General features: G+C 40.7%; 2 protein-coding genes across 4 annotated transcripts in view; both read left to right on the forward strand.

Moving 5' to 3' along the window:
• Window positions 1-22,488, forward strand: part of ltn1 (listerin E3 ubiquitin protein ligase 1) — a 156,638-nt gene that overhangs the window by 117,997 nt on the left and 16,153 nt on the right. For all 3 annotated transcript variants that reach the window (XM_078559905.1, XM_078559908.1, XM_078559906.1), the window contains 6 exons: window positions 634-784; window positions 3,206-3,350; window positions 5,233-5,446; window positions 17,765-18,002; window positions 19,968-20,048; window positions 21,437-21,623. In XM_078559905.1, the coding sequence (XP_078416031.1) occupies window positions 634-784; window positions 3,206-3,350; window positions 5,233-5,446; window positions 17,765-18,002; window positions 19,968-20,048; window positions 21,437-21,623 (1,016 nt within the window). The remainder of the gene's footprint in view (window positions 1-633; window positions 785-3,205; window positions 3,351-5,232; window positions 5,447-17,764; window positions 18,003-19,967; window positions 20,049-21,436; window positions 21,624-22,488) is intronic.
• Window positions 1-22,488, forward strand: part of LOC144691626 (thiosulfate:glutathione sulfurtransferase) — a 168,072-nt gene that overhangs the window by 34,100 nt on the left and 111,484 nt on the right. The window lies entirely within an intron of this gene.

A 22,488-nucleotide genomic window follows, 5' to 3' on the forward strand; every position in this document is an offset into this window, starting at 1 on the left:
ATCTGGGACAGACTGACTGTCCACGAGTTCCCACATACTGAAGCCCAGGTACGCTGCCTGTGCTACCATTCTAATCTTTTTTAAATTTATTAGCAGTCATTTGTTTCTAGAACTAATAGAATCAGGAGGTCTAGGGAATGTTTAGTAGATGGATTTAGTTTGATTTCAATTGATTAGTAATTAATTACTCTGGTTATTTATTTATTTCTTTAGCTATTTAAAGTTTATTGGCTTACATTTAAAAAGTAGAGCACACGAATGATAAATTAAACACAGCTTAAATTTCATGGGCTGTGCTGCTGCTTCTCTGTGTTGATTATGTCATCACAGTTTTCAGATTTCTTTCCTTCCCCTGCGTTGGTTTTACTGACGGCTCTGTCGCGCTTTTTACTTAAAGTATTCTAGGCACCTTGCTCACGATGCTCCATAAATCTAATTATGTACCAAATATTTTGTTTAATAATTGCAAAAGATTTTCATAATATGAATAACTACCATATTGTTCCTGGTTCTGAACATTCCAGGAATTTCAAATAGAAACTAAATTTGTTTTGTATGTTATTTGGCTATAGATTTGTTATATATAAATCATATATATATGTAAAATATATCCTGCTTGTATTGAATTTACAGGAGGGTTTGGAAGCCTTGTTGTTATAAATAGCTGCCTACAGAATGGAACCAATGTGGATGATCATCTTGTGGATGACCAGTTATTTATAAGTGTATTAAATACAATTATGGAATGGAGAAATTATGAAGAAGAAATATTTTTGTTTGACTGGTAAGCTCATCTTATAAATTTATTTTTTTCCATTTTGTTTTGGTGTAAAACATATATTCTACCTGAAAATATTAAGTTCCCATAGTAGCCACTTTAAAAAGCTTCCCTAGTGATTTGGATATACTTATTTGGCTTGTAACATCTGTTATGGGTAGCAAAAGCAATGTGTTTGCATATGGATTTGTTTTTCTGACAGAATATTAACAACGTAATTCATAGCAAATAAACTCTGCAGATACTTAATTGAACTAACTAGAATGTTAGTATGTTCAGGCTATATTTAGCATTTAGTGAGGGATATAACATAAAAAAGATGAAGTGTATTTTAACATCAGTGTTAAAGTGGGAAAATTGAGTCACCTTGTACTCCACAGATACCTGGCCATGTAGTGGCATTATATTTTCCTGGTAAAAATCTAATTTGAGGCAAAGTTTAATTTTTACCAAGTGTAATGCTACTCCTGATCACTAATTACCAATATTCAACCGCTATAGAACATATATGGTTAGAAAATTATAGAGCTTAATAGCATAGATAGCTTGATGTTGAAGTATAGCTTTGCTTTAGTTCACAAAATGCAGCAATAATTTTAATGATAAGAACGTGGGAAAACATGAGAGGAGAAAACTAAATCTGCTGTTTACATGGACCATGTAAAATCTGCCCTAATGAATCTCCTGATGAAACTTTATATAATTTTTATCATGCCAGAATATTTCACACATTAGATTTCTATTGAGGTACAGTGACTCCTGTCATGTTGGCAAATGCAGCAGGTTTTTATATTACTACAGTGTCTATACTCAGAAGTGCTTGATTAACTGTGAAGTACTTTGGGATGTCCTAGAGCCATGAATAGTGTCAAATAAATGCAAGTTTTCTTTCTATGCCACTCATATGTGCGACAAATGGGAATGAATGACTAATTAGGTTTTAGTTTGTGATGATTTTGGGTGTCAAAGCTGGAGAGCTACCCTTTTTTTTGAATAATGCCGCAGGATCTTTAATGTCCACTAGAGAAGATTGGCGAGACTTAATTTAGCTTTTCATCCGAATGATAGCACCTCTAACAGTGTCAGCCTAGTTTACGTGCAGAACTCTCTGATCCAGAGGTGAGATCACTATTGGTATATTGATTATATAGGTTTCAGAAAGCAACTTTTCAAGTAACCTACAAACATAGATGGAAAATAGAACATAATTACTGGGCCTAAGAGCCACATTTGCAACATCCAGAGTAGGGATTCATGCACATGCAAAGTTCAGAAAATGAGATCTTTTCAGAACCATAAAATCTGCAATTGCTAAAAAAAAGCATAAAAGTAAAGATCAAAATATGCATCAAGTGGGTGAAGGAGAAATAAAAAAAAATTAATAAAAACCTGAATGTTTGTTTGACCTTGATATTTTACCTATTTAAGAACATAAGAAATAGGAGCAGGAGTAGGCCATTCAGCCCTTTGAGCCCACTCTGCCATTCAATGAGATCATGATTGATCTTCTACTTCAACACCATTTTCCTGCACTATCCCTGTATCCTTTGATGTTTTTAATATGTAGAAATCCACTGATCTCGGTCTTGAACATACTTGATGACTGAGCCTCTACAGCCCTCTGAGGCAGAGAATTCAAAAGATCCGCCACCCGCTGATTGAAGAAATTCCTCCTCATCTCAGTCCTAAATGGCCCGCCCCTTATTCTGAGACTGTGTCCCCTGGTTCTAGACCCCCCGCTCAGCCAAGGGAAACACCCTTCCTGAATCTACTGGGTCGAGCCCTGTAAGAATTTTGTATGTTTAAATGAGATCACCTCTCATTCTTTTAAACTCCAGAGAATAAAGGCCCAGTCTATTTAATCTTTCCTCATAGGACAATCCCTTCATCCCAGAAAATAATTAATGAATATTTATTTACCAGCGCTAAAGGTTTCTGAGTTTTCAACTCCCTTTTTAATTATTCCAATGTTTGTTCTATTTAAAAATTATTTTTCCCTCTTTAAGGTAATGTTGAAGGAGGCATAAAGCAGAGAAAAGGTGTCCCTTTACATAATGGATAGAGAACTGTATGGTTGTTCAACCCAAGTAGTTGTCATGCTTTTCTTATCTCTTGGTTAACGTGCAGCATTGATAGAGATTTGCAGGTGGTTTTAACCTACTCTTGAGGCTAGGGATTGTTGCAAGTAAGGATAGGTAAATGATAAATGATTTTAATTTAGAAAACTCCATGTAAAATAAAAAGTCTAGATATCAGCTTTTGTAGTAAGAATGAAAAATCAAAGCAAGTCTAAGGTTCCAGATATTGGATGGAAAGCATGATCTAATCATTTTAAAATGTTATGTGGAGGAACTTTGACTCTATGGCTTACATTGTTTTATGAACAAGAGTTTTGTAAATGTTTTGACATCTTTGATTTCTGTGCAGCACTTTAAAGCCCCCTGAGCCTAATCTACTTGGAATCAACGTAGAAATTCTACGCTTTCTGAGATTGCTGATCAAACATTTACCAACTTCAGTAACAAGTGAACAGTGGGACTTCATCATGTGCTCTATTTTGACATGGTTGGAGGTAGGTTAAGAACAAGAAATAAAAACAGAAAATGCTGATAAAACTCAGCAGGTTTGGCAGCATCTGTGGAGACAGAAACAAGAGTTAACATTTCGCATCCACATGACTCTTCTTCGGAGCTAAAGAGAAGTAAAAATGTGATGTGATGGATTTTATACTGTTTAAGAGGGGGTGGAACTAGATAGCAGGTCAGGGGTAGGTGACAGCTAAGGAGAGGTGGAGAGATGTAGGGAGGGAATCCCAGAGTCTGGGGCCTAGCCAACTGAAGGTATGGCCACCAATGGTGGAGCAGTTATAATCAGGAATGCACAAGAGGCCAGAATTAGAGGAGCACAGCTACCTTGGAGGCTTGTGGGGTTGAAGGAGATTACAGAGGTAGGATGGGGTGAGGGCCTGGGGGAATTTGAAAACAAGGATGAGTATTTTAAAATTCATACGTTGCTTGACTGGCAACCATTTTAGGTCAGCGAGCACAGGGGTGATAGGGGAACAGAATTTGCTGCAAGTTAAGACAAGGAGAGCGGAGTTTTGGATGACCTCAAATTTACATGTGACAATATGATGACAATGAAAGCTAACACAGGGAATAGTGAAACAGTTCCAGGAGGCAAGCAAGCTTGTGCCAGTCAACGGTGACTCTGCTGTGGTGCCAGTCACGGTGGTTCTTCTGTGCCCATTAGTACATATAGCATCAGAACTGCAATTTTTTTTTTGAATTGCCCTATTTCTTTCAGGCTGTTAGTGAAACTCTTATTACTTGATTCCAGTCACGATGGCTCTGTTCTGCATGTCAGTACATTTAGTGCCATGATCTCAAATATTTGTCAAAATGGAATAACTTGAACTTATTCAGATTTAAATAAATCTCTGATCTTATATTTTCCTCCTCACTGATTTAACTAGTTGATGACGGTGAGCATAGTCTTCGTATCTGTGAAGAGATTAATGTAGCATTTTATTTTCTGTGATTTAACACCTCTGGGGAAAAAAATAAAATAATTGTCTCCTTGAGGTAAAGTCTGCTGTTCTGCTGGAAGGTTCACCTAATCTTTCAAATCCTACTTAGAATTTGTGGTTAAGTACATGGGGTACATTGTCAATTTGCTATTCAGGCGTAAAACTAGCAATCCATGTTGGCCATCCATTATAGAAGCTGTTTCTACAGTGGGCAACCAATTTGCAATATTAGTTTTATATATGTGTGGAAAGCTGATAATCTATCCATATTACAGCTAACGCTCTGCATAAAATGATTGTATTAACTCTGCTATAATTCGATTGGAAACTAAATTGGCAAGTGTTTCTTTGAGAGGCTACAGGATGGACAATTTTGAAAGATGGAAAATTGTCAACTGATGCATTAGGGATGCTCTTCAGAAGTTAGGGCAGCACAGATGGAACATTATTGCTACAACTGACCTTGCCATGCTTCCCATAGGAGTACTTGATGCTAATGTTGAGTGCTGAATTGGACGTATGTTCTGTTTCTAAGTGTTAAGGTCCCTCACCTTGAGCATAGAATTTAGAAGAAATATCAACATTTAGTATTTTAAGTTTCTAAGATGTAAACTATGTTTTTTTGTTTGTGTAAATTCTCAATAAATTTCTATTCAGAGTTGGCATGTGTTTGTTTTATAAAGGCTGTAGTATTCATACTAGATAGTATACAGTACATTAAGTAGAACTCTGCATTCTGCTAAGTGGTACTTCATTTTGTTCCACTTTCTGTTTTTCTTTTGTCACTTTCTCGGCATTTGCAATGTGCTAAATTAGTACGCCTCTCATGCTTTATTCTTCCCAGAGTTTATAGCTTTATGTACAAGTTGATTAGAATGACCGTTTAACATACTATACTTTGTTTTAATTGTCCTTTTTATTTCAGGCTATGAGTGAAACAGTATCACTTGACTCCAAGCCGTTGGTGCTGCATTTTGTTTGCCAGATTTGTGGTATGCTATCGGACCTTTGCTACATGTTCCAGACAATGACACCAGAAATAAGTAAGACTCTTCCTGATAACCTTGCGAATGAATGGGACAACTTCTTTGTGGAAGGAGCATATGGACAGCTGTTACCGCTGTTCTTAAAAATTGCAGGTAAGGACATTCACTCATGTTTCTGAAATTCACTGACTGGACTCGAAATACTTTTGTCAAAAAATACATTCCGTAATATAAATATTGTGTGTACTGAATGCAGGATTACTGGATTCTTCCATAGCTAATCACCTTTCATTCTCTGTAATAGAAGAATGAGCATATGTTGGCAGTGTGGAGTACCAGCAAAGAAGTAGCCATTTTAAGATATTTTTCCTGTTAATCTTGCAAGTAATTGTTCCTTTCCACACCACATAAAAACCTTTTGCACAGGCTCACACTTAAGTTTTTCCCCCCACATTTTTAGTATTGGGATCAAGAAAGGTGTCCAAAATGGACCTTGTGCTTCAAGGACACTTAGGTTCAGGTGTAAGGAGAGTGTTGCAAACAAAAGATATTCATGTCGGCCTAATTTTTCCCCCAAAAAAATTTTCTGTTAAATAGTATAGTGAAAGATTTTTTTTTTCCCTCTGTCAGCTGTGCTTAGCCTTTTTATTTTCCTGTGCCACGTTTTCCCAGTCTCCCCTAAAGATGTTGACTCCTTTTGGGGATAAGGTTCCCGTGAGTGACTTGCCTATATGAATATCATTCATGTGAATCTTGATTTTTTTTTTTTGACTATGGTTGAATTATAATGCAGTTCAACCCTGTACCCACCTGACATTAACTACATGCACTTCTAGCTATTATTCCTCGACAGTGATCAAGAGTGAGAACCCTGTCAGACTTTTTTTTCCCCCTTGGTGGTGGGGCAATCAACTCAGCAATATGACCAGGGTATGCAGGGCACAATTTCAAAATTTGCAGAAAACAAAACTTGGAAGGATTGTGAACTGTGAGGAGGATAGTGATAGATTTCAGGAGGACATAGGGCTGCTGGAATGGGCGAACATATGACAGATAAAATTGAATGTAGGGAAGTGTGAAGTGATACACTTTTGGTAGGAAGAGCAAGGAAAGGCAACATAAAATATAGGGTACATTTCTAAAGAGGGTCCAGGAACAGAGACATCATGGGCAGAATCTTGCCCTTGTCGGGCGGGCTCGGCGGGGGTGGATGGGGAGGGTCAGGAAACCAACCACAATCGGGGCTGAAAGGCGATTTCAGCTCTGTCTGTGTGGGGGGGGAAATGCGAGCGGGGCGAACGCAACCTTCGCGCAGGGAGATGAAGCATTTTCAAAAAAATTAAAGAAATATATAATGTAATAAAACATGTCCCCTCATATGACTCTGTCACATGAGCAGGGACATGTTATTAATTAGATTTAAAATTTTTCATTTTATTTTTATTTGCTTTAGGAAACCTCATCCTGCCCGTGGATGAGGTTTCCTAAAAAGTGCAAAGGTCGCTTGATTTTAATAACCTTGTTAATTGCCTTAACAGGCCTTTTAATTGTCAGTGGGAGTGCTGCTGACTCCGGCGCACGCCGGCCAAACGAAAGGTTATGCAACTGTGCGTTGACGTTGGGACGCTTGCCCAATGTCAACAGGTGTCATTTTATGCTCGAGCGGGCTGGGTGCATGCTCGAGCGGGTCGGGCACATGCCCGCCCATCAAGCTAAACATTTTGCCCCACGTCTCAAATCGTGGCAGGGCAGGTTCAGAATGTGGTTAAAAAGGCACACAGGATCCAGGGTTTTATAAACAGAGTCATAGAGTACAAAAGCAAAGAAGTTATGATACACCTGTTCAAAACACTGGTGTGGCTTCAAATAGAGTATTGTGTTCAATTTAGGAGGAATGTGAAAGCTTAGAGAGGAAACATTTACAAGAATGGTTCCATGGATGACGGATTTCAGTTATGTGGATAGATTGAAGAAGTTGAGGTTGTCCTTAGATAAGAGAAGACTGAGAGGAGATTTGATAGAGGTGTTCAAAATAATGAGGAGTCTGTACAGAGTGGATAGAGAGAAACCATTCCCATTGGCGGAAGGGTTGAGAACTAGAGAACATCGATTTAAGATGATTGGCAAAAGAACCAATGGCGCCATGAGGAAAATCTTTTTAACAGCAATTGGTTAGGATCTGGAAAGCAGTGTTTGAGAGTGTGGTGGAGGCAGATTCAACCGTGATTTTCAGAAGAGAATTAGATAAGCACCTGGAGAGAGAAAATTTTGCAAGATTAAGGGGAAAGAGCAGGAAAGTGGAACTATCTGAGTTGCTCTTGAAGAGAGCTGGCACAGACTTACTGTAACCTTCTCAAGGGCAATGAGGGACGGGCAATAAATGCTGGCCTTGCTAGCAATGCTCACATCACATTAACTAATGAATAAAAAAAATCGCGCCATTACAGAAAGGATATCAAGGCCATGGAGAGAGTGCTGAGGAGATGTACTGAAATGGTACCAGGGATGAAAGGCTTCAGTTGTGTGGGGAAATTGGGGTTATTCTCCTTAGAGCAAAGACCGTTAAGGGGAAATTTAATAGAAGTTTTCAAATCATGAAGGGTTATGTTAGAGAAATGAAGAGAAACTGTTTCTAGTGGCAAAAGATTTTGCGACTGGAGGACACAAATTTAAGGTAATTAACCAATGAACTCAAATGACATTGTCAGTTTATGATTTGGAATGGACTGTCTGAAATGACGGTGGAAGCAGATTTAATAATTTCAAAAATGGGAAAATCTGCAGAGCTATGTGGAAAGAGCAGGGCAGTGAGATTAATTAGTTAGTTCTTTAAAGCGCTGGCACAGGAACAATGGGCCAAATGACCACTTCCTGAGCTGTATCATTCTATGAAATGGTCAGCCTGTTTTTAAAAGAAAAAATCTTCAGTAGATCACAAAACTGTCTTTCAGTTACAAGACACGTGGGCGGAATCGTCCCAGAAATTGGCAAAGTTTGATATTGGGCTGGAAAGCAGCGTTTGACTCTCTGATGGCAATGGCAGCTTTTTCCGCCCTATCATGCGGCACTTTGATGAAAAAATACAGAAGCACGGGCTTCACGTCGGATTGCTGGCAGGGCGGCCTCTGATTCACTCGCTCCGCCGTCACCTCAGGCCTTCAAGTAATCTGGGCGCCATATTTGAAGGGTGCGCCTGCACAGGGCTAGCCCTTCCTAAGGGATCGGAAGTTGCTGGAAAGTCATGGCTGCTAAAAGGAGGAAACATGCTGCCCCCTCTTGCGCCTAGTGGACGCAGTGGAAGCCTGACGTGAATTCCTCTGCCCCTGCTCTGGGTGAAGACCAGCAAGCAAGGTTACCAATCCAATATGAGAGGCAGTGGCCAGCACCGACTCACTGCTGAAAGAGGATGAATGATCTCCTTTCCACCAGGATAATTCACTCACTCTCAACTCACACACCCACAAACCCATCACACATCCACAGGGATCTCACTCACTGACAGTTCAAGGGATATCACCACTCTCTCACTCTCACCCACCTTCATCTGCCCTGCAGATCATGTCCTCATCCCATCTATGGCACCACTCAGGACCCACACATGCCAGGCATCCTTCTCATCTGGCCTGGAAGGCATCCTGCTTACACTCTCTCCATCTTTATTCACACAGGACAAGCTGGCACACAACAAAAGGGAGAGGTCGCAGACTGGTGGAGGACTCGCCGACATCAAAGTCCTCACAGACTTTAAAAATAGAACCATCCAACTGGCCAACAGCATTCTGTGCTGACACTGAGGTCGGCGGTGCTCAACCAAGTGAGGATCCATCAGTGCAACATCCATCAGACAACCATGCTGTGAGTGAGGTCCCCTGTTCCGCAGCTCCCTGCCATGCACCAATTATCTCTCCTTGTTTTCTTAAACACATCTGGGAAGCAGCCAAGGTGTTCCACGAGCCAGGTCCTGGACTCTAGACCCGAGGACACCACAGATGAGGAACCTGCAGACACCAACATTGAAGACCCGTCACAGCGCTAACCCACAACCTCCGCCAGGGCAGACACATACCTCAGTGGAGCATAATTCTAGAGTAGCATTGAGGTCACAGTCTAGTGAGCACATTGCATTGTCTGATCCACAGCAGGAGGAGGCAGCGACTTCCCAGGTTTTCAGCACTCGGAAGACTGCTGAAGGCCAGAAATGGATGAGGAGCAGATGAGGAGCCTCTGGACTCAGTCATACCTCAGTTGCTGGAGCTGCAAAGGCAAGCTCGGGAACATCAGGAAGGGATGTCCGCTGCACTCCTCAGATTGCAAGGCACAATGGAGGAGGCCGTTGGCCTTCAGTCTGAGGTGATAGCGCCAGCATATCAATGCACTGAGGTCAACACTGGTAGGCTGGCAGCCGCCATGGAGACCTTGGTCCAGGACATTGATGCTGCACTGCTGCAGGAGCTGCACTCCATTGCTGAGGTACTTGCAGGCATCCATCAATGCCAGCATGAGGGGGGTGCGGGTCATCCCAAACTCAACCCAACTGCCTCTTCCTCTCAAAGAGTCAGCCAGGGGCCCTCAGGGACCCATAGGGAGGAGGATCAGTAGGTGCACACCCCAGAGCCATCCACCTGGATGTCTCCTGAAGTGCCCGTCCCATCTCCATCCCCTCTTCCTGTAACCCCAGGAGCTCCAGCTCCACATGCCAAGGAGGGTGCCACATAGCAGACCACAAAAGCAGGCTGGGCCCTCCAGGTCTCAGCCCTCCAGAGGACGCCTGCTAAGGTCATCTCAGACAACAGGGCATAGCAGTCAGCAGGCCACCTCTACCTCCGCTGTGGATGTCGTGGAAGCAGTGTTAGAAAGCTCAAGAAAATTTAGTTGCACAACTTGAGCAAGGGTGTTAATCACTTGTACTTAATGTTGACCATACACTCCCAAGAATGCCTCCTGTCTATGACTCTTTGTTATGTTGAGCAGAGTTGGCATCAATCAGATGTGAAATCTTGTTTCCTGCACAAAATGAAGGCTACTATCGCAGTCGAGGGCCTCTTCCTGTGCAGAGTGTAGCCTTTTGAGCACAGTGATTGTCCGGCTTCAGAGTCACTGTCCAGATTAGTGATGCGTGCACCTCCATGTGGCTTGTGTTTGCTGCAAGAATCTCGTACCTCCAAGCATCACTGGGTTCCATGGTGTTCTCTGTGTGTTCTCAGCACCTTTGAGGTGGGACTGTGCCCCCATATTGACACCGTTCCTGAGAAGCGAAGGTATGGTGCTGAAGAGAACAGGTGAAGAAGCTTGCCAAAGGATCAAGTTGCCTTAAAGTCCGTGTGATTGCTCTTTGTCAGCAGTGTCTTGATGATATGAGCCTTTTCACAGAGCATATGTGCGCTACCCTCAGCCAGAAGGGTGTCAGATGTTCCCAGATGCAATATGAAGATCTCAGGAGTGTCGTCACTGCATCTCATCATCATCTTCCTGGAATCTTGCAGCAGTGAGGGCCTCATGACTATGCCTGCCTCGCCTGACCAGTGCAATGGCCTCATCACCAGCATTCTCACCTTCCAGGACCTCATCACCCTTATCCTCTTTGACTTCCCCCTCATCAGAGGAGATATGCAGCTCTTCCATCTTATCACCATCCAGGTCCTCCCCTATTTGCATCGCCAGGTTGTGTAGCGCACAGCAAGCCACGATGATGTATGACACCCTCTGGGGAATATACTGCAATTCTCCTCCTCCTTGACTTGGCTGACTCCAAGCATAGAAACATACAAAATAGGAGCAGGAGTAGGTCAGTCGGCCCTTCGAGCTTGCTCTGCCATTCAATGTGATCATTGCTGACCCTCTATCTCAATGCCATACTCCTGCGCTCTCCCCATACCCCTTGACTCCTTTAGAGTCCAGAAATTTATTTCCTTCTTAAATATATTTCGTGACTTGGCCTCCACAGCCTTCTGTGGTAGAGAATTCCATAGGTTCACCATCCTCTGAGTGAAGAAGTTTCTCCCCATCTCAGTCCTAAATGGTCTACCTGCATCCTGAGACTGTGACTCCTTGTCCAAGACCCCCCAGCTAGAGGAAATATCATCCCTGCAATCCAGTCTGTCCATCCCTGTCAGAATTTTGAATGTTTAAATGAGATTTCCTCTTATTCTTCTGAACGGCAGTGAATAAAGGCCTAATTGGCCCAATACCTTCTTGTGTGACAATCCTGCCATCCCAGGAATCAGTCTGGCGAACCTGCTCTGCACTCCTTCTGTGGCAAGTATATCCTTTCTTAGGTAAGGAGACCAAAACTGCACACAGTGCTCCAGGTGTGGTCTTACCAAGGCCTTGTACAGCTGCCGTAAGACATCCTTGCTCCTATACTCAAGTCCTCTCGCAATGAAGACCAACATACCATTTGCCTGCTTAACTGCTTGCTGCAGCTGCAGGCTTGCTTTCAGTGATTGGTGTACAAGGACAACGAGGTCCCTTAGTACATCAACATCTCCCAACCTATCACTATTTAAATAATAATCTGCCATTCTGTTTTTCCTACCGAAGTGGATAACTTCACACTTATCCACGTTATACTGCATGTCAGTTGAGCTCAAGCTAAACGCTCTCAGCTACAGTGGAGTACTCATCTTTGACATGTTTTTCCATTAGCCCGGCCGTTTTCCTCCCCTCCACCCCCACGTGTGTTTGTGTTCAAATTTCAGTCAGTGCTGCCATGACCACCCACCCCCCCGACACCGAAGTTGCCTTCTCCCCCTCCCCCTTTGCATTGTCACCCTTACCCCCGGAGGTTGCCTTCTCCCCTCCCCCCTTTGCACTGTCACCCTTGTCCCGAAGTTGTCTTCTCCCCCTTCCCCGCCCTTGCCCTGTTGCCCCGAGGTTGCCTTCTCCCTCTTCTCGCTGGCACTGTTGCCCTTGCCCCAGCTCCACAAGCCAGCCACGACGAAGCTGCTGTGGAGTCTTACCTGTGCCCCCTCACACAACATCCCCCATCCCCACACCAAATCCACAGAGTCGCTGGGATCATCGTGAGCACGTCACAAAAGTTATGTCACTCACCTCCAAGTTCCCCTTGAAGTTGAAGTTGCCAGGTTCGCGCCTTTTAAAGGCAGTTGTAAATGACGCCGTTGTGAAATCATGCCAACATGGAATTTAAATTTGATATGGAAGGGATGATTCCGGCATGTGGCCACAATAATTAGATTCCATTTTTATTAAAATTAAGTTCCCGACGTTCGACAGCGGGAAACATGGCCCGCCATTCCCGGGGGAAGGGGACTATCGCATCCTGGATTTACGTCGGCGGGAATTGCGACTAGGGCCTTCTCACTAGATTCTCTGGTCTCGCCACCAAGCACACCCATCACGATCGGGCACTGAAAATCCCGGCCAGTGAAAGAAAAATCTTTCATTTCTACAGCACCTTTCACGAGCTCAGGACATCCCAAAACTCTTTACAGCCAATTAAGTACTTTTTGAAACACAGTCATCAATGTAATGTAGGGAAATGAGGCAGCAAATTTCAGCATAGTAAGGCCCCAAAAATAACAAGATAAATGACCCCTTAATCTTGGTTGAGGACTAAATATTGGCCAGTGCACTGGGAATACCCTCCTCTTCTTTAGATTGTTAAATAGGACCTTTAAGTCCACTTGAAAGGGATGATGGGGCTTCTGTTTAAGGTTTTATCTCAAAGAGCGGGCAGTGTCTGGATACTTCCAAAAGAACTGAATTATCTGCACAGATATTCCCTATTTGGAGTGCATGTTTTTTTACAGCGATTTTCAAATAGGGAACTTTCCCAAATAGCGCTGCCAGCCATGACCTCGATTTTTGATTTAGCCCAGTTACTGCCCATGTGTCAAGAAGCACATTTGGTCAGTCATTACTGACATGTTTTTGATCTCACTACAGCATTTGGAGTCATGGTTAGGTCACCTTATTTGAATAGCATCTTGTGAGTGGGCATTATAGACAGGTAAGGTGCTCTTTAAACCACCTCCAGAATTTTAGCCTGCTGCCCAATCAATCTTGATGTTGGTGTTCTGATGAGAGATCCAAACTTGGACTCTTAGGTGGGCAACAGTTCTGCCACTCCACCCTTTCTGATATCAGGGGCCATTTTTGGGATGGATAAAGTTTACACTGACCCAAGTCCCTATGCAGAATGGCTGCAGATAGGATTATGAGCTAAGATCCAGCATTCTTTGGCTTTGTCAGAAATCACACCTCCACCAGGTCTGTTGGGGTTCAGCTTCCGCCATCAGAGCTTCATTACAGCCAAAGAATTTTAGTCCCTGTAGTTAGGCAAGTGATATCACATCAAGTGTCACATCATCCTGAAACTGATCATCCGAGCTTCTGCATTTGGTGCACATTTGGTAAATCATTACTTGTTACCTTGTCACATTCATGTGTTTGGGTTTAATTAATACATAAATTACATTAAATGCATTCAATTCATACATGAAAATAAGTTTTTAATCTAAAAATTACAGGTCTGGAATGTAACTCACCCTTATTGCATGCTTTCTTATGGGAAAGTTATTTTCATTTAGCATTGTTCCCATTTAGCATGCCATTTTTCAAGAACACATTAGACGTGGCAAATAAGGGATGGCTATACTTCAGTCACGTAACTGTCTGTGACCAGGTATAAGATAGCAGTAGTAGAAGACAGCAAACAGGATCACCTAATTAGTTCATTAGTTGGGCAATGCCATTTTGGGATGAAGGAGCATCAAGAAAAAGGAACTTTCTTGGACCTTTGCATGTTTTTCATGGTTGCCACCTGTTATTTTAGAGAGTTGTGAGGATGTGGAATTCACTTCTAGGGTTAGTTGAGGCAAAAAACTATATCAACATTCAAAATTAAGTGGATGAAGAAAAAGAAGTCAAAGAGATATATGATCAGGGTGGGTGAATGTGATTAGAACTATTTGCTCACTTGAAGAATAAGAACTGCCATGGACTAATTAGACCAAATAGCCTGTTTACATGTTGTAATTTTTATCTAGTTTTTCCTGTACTTTGTGATAAAAGCTGCGGAGGATTTTCAAGCGTAAAAAATCGGAAAATTCAATTGATTGCAAAACTGGACTCCCTGTATTTTAAAGGCCCGATGCCAAAATTTAAATTATTTTTAAATGGAAATATACTATTTAAAAAAAAGAACAAATAACATTCTAAAGCTACTTTGCACTTAATCTGATATGAAATACAGGAGGCTGGAATCGTTAAGGGAGTTGTGTTTTTTTTCCTGAGGGTGGTTAATTTATGGCATAAATTACAACTGATGTGTAAAGCCTGGATTTAGTGGGCTTAATTAGAAATAAAGTTGGACATATTTTTCGTTGAAGAAGGAATTGGTGCATAATCTTTGTATAGCCAAAGGTTATAATTACTGTTCCCATGTCCCAGCAGGTTTGTCCCAGTTTTAATTTTTTCAATTATTGTAAACTAACAATACTGCATGTGCCTTGGCTGAGGTCCTAACTCTGTAAGCTGGAATGCATAATTCACTTCAATTTGTACTGGCTACGCATCATTCTTTTCTTAAAAGCTTGTGTACAATTTCTGTGCACATGTTCTATTGTCTGTATCAGCATGCACAGTAATGGTGACGTGGCAAGATGTGCCGGAAGCCAAAGCGTCCTGTATTATAGGTCACACATTCTATTTACTATTGGTGCCCCATCAGAGGTAATGTAAGGAAGTACAGTCATACTGATGAGTTAGTCAGTTTTATTTTTATATTTGTTCATGGAATGTAGGCAGGCCGGTATTTATAGCCCATCCCTAATTGCTTTTGAGAAGGTGGTGGTGAGCTACTGCCTTAACCCTTGCAGGTGGTGTGGTATAGGCATTCCCACAGTGCTGTCAGGAAGGGAGTTCCAGGATTCTGATCTAGTGATGATGAAGGAATGACAATATATTTTCAAGTTAGGATGGTGTGTGAATTGGAGGGGAACTTGTATGTTCCTGTGCACCTATTGTCCTTGTTATTCCAGGGAGTAGTGGTTTTGGGTTTGGAATGTACTGTTGAAAAAGTCAAGTTGTTGAAGTGCACCTTATGGCTGGTACGGAGGGGGTGAAGGTGTAAAGTGTGGTGGATAGGTGTCAATCATGTGGGCTGCTTTGTCCTGGTTGGTATTGAGCTGCTCGAATGTCCTTGCACTCATCCAAGCAAGTGAAGAGTATACCATCACTATTCTGACTTGCCTTGTAGGTGGTGGAAAGGCTTTGAGAAGTCAGGAGGTGAGTTACTCACTGCAGAATACTTAGCTGCTGACCTCATAACACAGTGGTTTCTGGGACATTGCTGGGTCCTCATGTTGGACTGAGACTTTCACAAGATTATTTCAAAAGAAAAATACTGCAGATGCTGTAAACCTGAAATAAAAACAGAAAATGCTGGAAATGCTCAGCAGGTCTCACAACATCTGTGGAAATAAAAACAGTTGGGCTGACATCCTTTAATCAGAACTGAAAGAGGTTAGAGATGCAACTGGTTTAAAGCATGTACAGAGGCAGGAAAGGGGAGGAAAAGAACAAAAGGGAAGATTTAGAGTGGAAGACAGGAGAGATTAAATGGGCTGCAAGGCAAAAACAGAATTGGTACTGGGACAAAAATAGAAACAAAAGATGTGTTCCAACGAAGTGTTAATGGAAAATTACCAACAGCTCCCAACCAAAAATTCAGGATTTATTCACTGCCTCAGTACAGCTTTATGAAGTTACCAGTCCTGTTGGGACAGCTGAGAGTGACATTTCACTATTTATCTGTTAGATAATTGATATAAAAATGTGCAGGAAGGATAGAGATTGCTGCAATACTGATTTAGAGAGACCAAGATAGCAAAAGGAATGAACTGAATGGACAGATGATAATGGTAAATAATATTTCCTTCATTTCTCTCATATTCTTTTAATCAAAATGAGCTAAATGCCCTGCTTAGATTGAACAATTTTAATTGAATGGCTTGGAATCTTGTCCTAAATCATGCTTCCTGTGTGATGTCTTCATTAATTATATTTATTTTTTTCTCTAAAACTGTACCCCAAAGCTTTCTGTGGTTTGCTCACTAATGTGTAAACGACTATAAAATCAAATCAAAGGTTTTTTTGTAAAGTTCTTCTCTTGAGGTTAACACATACAATGTAACCAAATACTACTGTGATTATTTTAAGAAGAAAAAGAAGTCGGGGGGGAGGGGGTGTGAGTGGTGACTTTCAGCTAAGTTTCCAATTGCAGTTAACGGATATAGAAAGACAACTACCATTGGAAGCAAATAATGCTCTGCTTTTTAAAAAGATTTCTTCCATGTTTGAGAATGAAATACTTCAGTTAAGTCACTAGTTAGCCACTAGGAAACATTCCACAGTGGCCTGGGAAAATCTTCCTATTTTTGGATTCTTATTATTTCTTCAGTCAGTGGGAAACCATTAGTTTTAGAAATAGCTAGTGATCAAAGTCAATATCCACCAATTCAGGGCCTATCTATGTGACCAAGCTACAAGCTTTCCACTTCTAGCAAACAGCAGTGTTTTGCAATGGTATTTGTATGGGCCAATACAGTTGCACAAGATGTTCAGAGTTGTAAATAATAACCCTCCCAGCCGATTAACTAATTTACACTTTTCAAACCAAAACAAATGTCCTCCTTTTCCACACACTTGTATCACTTCTGAACTGAAATGCTAGTTCCTACCAATATTTGAATGATTTTGTCTGTTAACCCCTTAGATACTGATTTTAAAAGTATAGAAATATGCAATTCGCCACACGCTAAAGTCCATTATCCTATGCTTTTTATTTGAGAAGCTGAGATGAAAGGCCAAAACGGTTTTCAGATGGAGGGAGAGGGCATCCAAAAAACTATTAGTGTTTAAAAGCCAGAACCCGGTTAATTGGAAAGAGTCATGCTAGTGCAGGTTTACTGTAAGTGACTTTCTGGTTTATGCTCCGTGCTCCGAGAGAGAAAGCAAGCTACATCTTTACTGTTTTATATATGTCAAGCAGTGTTCATAAGTCCATCATGCACCATTAAAAATGTCTCCTGTTTGTTCTAATTTATTTAAATAAAACCATTTATTGGTTAAAACCGAGTGTCTCAAATTGGTAAGTGTTTAGATTGTCTGCAGGTGTTTGGCTGAATAAACAAAGGAGTATTGATGTGGAGACGTGTAATGTATTCCAGTAGCCAGAGTTTGCAAATAAGGATTTTCTGTTATGATTCCTGTGTTACTCTATCGTTCATCTTCAATACTGGACAGAAAAATGTGCATTTGGAACCATACAAGATGCAAGGTCCAGCTACAGAAGTGACCGGTAATTCTGAGCCCAAAAGAACATGCGGAGTATGTTGTCTCTTCATGCAGTAGATTGTTGTGTTTAAGGTATTGTAAGAGAAAATCAATTTACAAGGTCTACTTCCTCAAAGTACATCCCTAATTTTTTTTTTACTTTCCCTACAGCTGAATGCAAAGGAACCATTCTTCTCCCCTCCTCAATGTGCCTGTTAAAAGCCTTAGGTGAAGCTTCTACACTTATTCCATTGAAGCAGCTGATGAACCACAGTCTGCCAGCTAAATTCATTGCTGGTCAGAAAACTAATTTACCTGATAAACTTCAATCAATTCTGAACACATTGGCTCCATTGCTGCTCTGCCATGCTAGGCCTGTGAAAATTACAACCTACCATATATTGCACAAGTAAGAAAATAAACAGATGTATGCAAGACTAAAATATAGAAATTATGTAGATTTTCATCTTTGACCTCTGTAATATCATGGGACAGGTCAAATAACCTGTAAAGAACCTGCCTGAGTTTCATTCCATTGAACTTGGGTGGGTTCTATAAAGAACCTGAGATCTGCCCTGCCAGATTACTACCCAGGTGATGAAGATGATAATCTATCTCTATATTTTGCCGTTGGTGTTTAATCTCAGCATTACATCCAAAGAAGGAGTTTTCTGCAGTGCTGCAACAGTATGACCTCTGACACAATCTGTTCCAATTGAGGTTTTAGTTTGCCAACTAGCTTGTTTATAAGTTTATAAAAGGGCTTTCTTTAACATTCTGCCAATGCATTCCCCAATTTGAGATTGATTTTCTTTTACATTATTCCCTGAGCAAGTAATCTGTTCCCAGAATACTTTTAGGACCTGCAAAAGAGTGGTACAGATTGGTTCTCTTTTTGATATTTCACTCACATTGGGAAACAATTGTCTGCCATTCAGTATCTACCCATGAAGTCCAGCTAAAATTGGAAACTTTGCTTGTAGAATTGTAGGATTTTCCCCTTTTTTTCTGTCAAAGGACAAGAAGTCTCTAAATAATGCAGTACTGATATTTGGTACTGTTGAACAACTTCAGCTATTTTGTAAGCAGTTCAAATTCAGTTCTTCCATGCAGTCCTACATTGTAACTGAATACATAAAACATATTTTATACCATATGTTCAAAATTTTATATAGTTACATTGAATGTTCTCACTAAAGTTGTGGGTGCTAACTAAAAGAGAAATAATCACAGAATGCAGCATTGTCAACTCCCTCTAATGTCACTGCTCAACTATCAGAATGTTGTGCCCTCAGCATTACTTGCAGAAAGACAATAATAGTGCAGCATGTATAAGTGCACAATAAAATTATTGACACATATGATATTTAATAACTGTAAAACCAGAGGTCTACTGTATTTATTTTTTCAGTTTCCTTAAAAAAACTTTATTGATTGTGCTGCAGTTCAATAAACCATATTCAATTGAATATGAAGCATTGTTTATATACTCACAGTACCAGTTTTGCAATTATCTCAATATCAGCTTTGAAACTAGATGATTAATCCAGGCAGTTCCACGAGGTGGGCTATTTTTAACTTAATATTTTATGATCACTTATTATTTGATGCCATCATTTGGATGCGATGCTAAACTAAGGTTTCATCAGCTCTCTCAGGTAGAAGATCCAATGGTGTCTGAGAAGACGAGCATAATGCAGTATAGAATCCTGGTACAAACCTTGTCTTATCCAGCTGGACAAATTGTACAGTTAGTTGAATTAAAAGTAGTTTATATTTCAAGTAATTCTGAAAATCACCATAGTTTTAAAGCTGAGGCTTGGGTGCAACATTGACTCAGTTATAAGTTAAATGAAATATGGGTTTCTTGGGTTGAAACTGAGAAATCACTGTCCATTCTTCTGTCCAACTGACTGCTACCAGGTTTTACTGAAGCTACACCGCTTCACCAACTAAAGTGATGTTCCTCTTCCCTTTTCTCTGTCAGCAGCAATGAAATCAGGAATTCACTAAGAAATCACTGAGGCTGTTTATAGTTGTGTCCCATCACTCGTATTGATAACTTCCAATTTGCGGCATCACAATGATAAAGGCAACAATTTATTTTAAAGAGGAACTATCCGATTTTATGTTTTAAATAAAGGAAATAAAAACCTAATTTTTATACAAAATTTGGATGTATAAAAATGCTTGCAGTGTTTGGCCTTGTATATTTATGCTAAGCAGGGCTTTTATTCATGGACAAATTAAAACAAACCTACCAATATTGTACTTTCTCCTTGCACTGCAAGTGGGATGATGATTTTTCAAGTTATACAAAGTTCTTGAGGATAGAAACATTGTGACCAAATTGCTTCTGATTTGTAACCATCAGGTTAATGTCAGAGCTACCTGCCTTTGATCATGAACATCTGAATTCTTATGATGACAATGGGAATGACGAAGAACATGCTTTGTAAGTAATGGCCTAATTCTTTCCCTGAGAGCTCTTTATAGAAGTAACTTTGACTTCCTGAATACATTTCATTGTTCTTAATTCTACCAATAAATGAAGAAAAAGCTTAGACTCCAAGTGCAGCTGGGTATTAAATAGCTCCATTATTCTTAGTCTATCCTGGAGCTACTTTGAATTACTGCAAATCCTAGTCATGAACACAACTGCTGTTTGAGTTTGTTTCTGTACTGCAATCGAACCTGCTTTGTAATATTTCTTCACTTAGAGTTTCACATTGGCTTCAGTATTGTGCTCATTGTTGTTGTCAATGTTAAAAATAGCCACCAAATTTATGCCAAGGATAATCCAAAGAAAACTGTAAATTACCGGGTATTTGTTTGTGAACATTGCATTAATATACAAACACCTTCCAAGTTTACTTGTCTTGGGGAGCTTTACAAAGGCATATGAATCTGCTAACGAGTTTGTTGCTGGCAATTTAGCTCAGTGGATTAGTTGTATAAACAATGCAATTTTATTTATTTATGGGATGTGGGCACCATTGGCTAGGCCAGCATTTATTGCCCATCCTTAATTGCCCTTGAGAAAATGGTGGTGAGCTGTCTTCTTGAACCGCTGCAGTCCATGTGGTGTAGGTACACCCACAGTGTTTCAGGAGTTCCAGGATTTTGACCCAGCGACAGTGGAGGAACAGTGATATATTTCCAAGTCAGGATGGTGAGTGGCTTGGAGGGGAACTTCCAGGGGGAGATGTTCCGATGTGTCTGCTGCCCTTGTACTTCTAGATGGTAGTGGTCATGGGTTTAGAAAGTGCTGTCTAAGGAGGCTTGGTGAGTTCCTGCAGTGCATTTTGTAGATGGTAGACACGGCTGCCACTGTGCGTCGTAGGTGGAGGGAGTAAATGTTTGTGGAAAGGGTGCCAATCAAGCTGGCTGCTTTGTCTTAGATGGTGTCCAGCTTCTTGAGTGTTTTGGGAGCTGCACTCATCGAGGCAAGTGGAGAGTATTCCATCACACTCCTGACTTGTGCCTTGTAGGTGGTGGACAGGCTTTGGGGAGTCAGAAGGTGAGTTACTCGCCGCAGAAATCCTAGCCTCTGATCTGCCCTTCTAGCCACAGTATATATATGGTTAGTCCAGGTTAGTTTCTGGTCAATGGTAACACCCAGGATGTTGATATAAATTCTGATGAACATATGGCAAGAATAGAGCACCGGTCCATTGAATTAGAAGGTGTTTCTTATTTTCTTATGAAAGTTTTAAAACTGGAATTACTCTTGAAATAGTCATAAATAACCAAGGAACAGATGAACCAATTGACTGTTTTCCTAAGGTAGTGGTCATGTCAATCTTATATACTGTTTTTAAGAGTTTCCTTTTCAACCTTCAGATCACCACCTGCAGCACTTATGTCAGTAATTGGTACTCAGGAGGCAGATTTGGAGAATATTTTCTGTAACATCCCAGTTGGAGAGTACACAGATATTGAGCCACTAAGTGAAGCTTACTATTCCATTCTGGGGTACCTGCTTGCATGGAAGCTGCTTCTCATATTTTTCAAAGCATCACCGTCTGAGGTACATATGTGTAGATTGGGATGCCTTTTAGTGTGTACCATGTTTTATAAATGCATTATTATTGTTTATAATTACAAATCACACACTCAACATCTGGTAATAGAAAATTGACACTACAGAAACATTTTAGAAAACAAAGGCAAAAAAAATCTGGAACCAACATCAGGTCAATCTATATAAAGATAAAGATCTATAAAGAGAGCTGTCAACATGTAAGGATAATGCCTGTAAGGGTATGTGACCAAAATTATTCTTTACAGTTGTTGACTGCCTTGTGATTTTCTATTTTTGTCTACCGTTTTCTTTTTGTAATTTATGTTTACTTTTGTATGCACAAAAGGAACTAGTCTGGAAAGACAATGCGTACCACATTTGACACCATTGAAGTTTTTATAGGGGTTAACCTAGGAATATGCTGATGTTAGTGCATCGTACCTAAAATAATTGACATAGTTGAGGGCTTCCTGCCAATAAAAGCAAAATACTTTGGTATAAACCTGAAAATGTTAAAAAACGGAAGTCGTAAAACGATGCGCATTAAGGTGTCAGCCTTGAATCAGTGATATGGTTTTGCTTCTGAGTCAGGACGTAATGGGTTCAGGTCGCAGTCAAGTGGCTTAGTGCAGTACCAAGAGAGCACTGCGCTGTCAGATGGGTCATCTTTTAGATAAGCCATTAAATTAAGGCCCCATCTATCAGGTGGATACAAAAGATCCCATGGCACTTTTGAAGATGGGTAGAAGAGTTCTCCCAGTGTTTTGAGCAGTACTTATCTCTCAACCATCATCACTAATCAAACAGATTATCTCATTACTTTTTTTTTAACCTTGCTGTGTATACCTTGTCTACTGTATTGCCTACATTA

Source organism: Cetorhinus maximus, chromosome 16, assembly GCF_964194155.1.
Source record: "Cetorhinus maximus chromosome 16, sCetMax3.hap1.1, whole genome shotgun sequence".
In the NCBI taxonomy this organism is placed as follows: domain Eukaryota; kingdom Metazoa; phylum Chordata; class Chondrichthyes; order Lamniformes; family Cetorhinidae; genus Cetorhinus; species Cetorhinus maximus.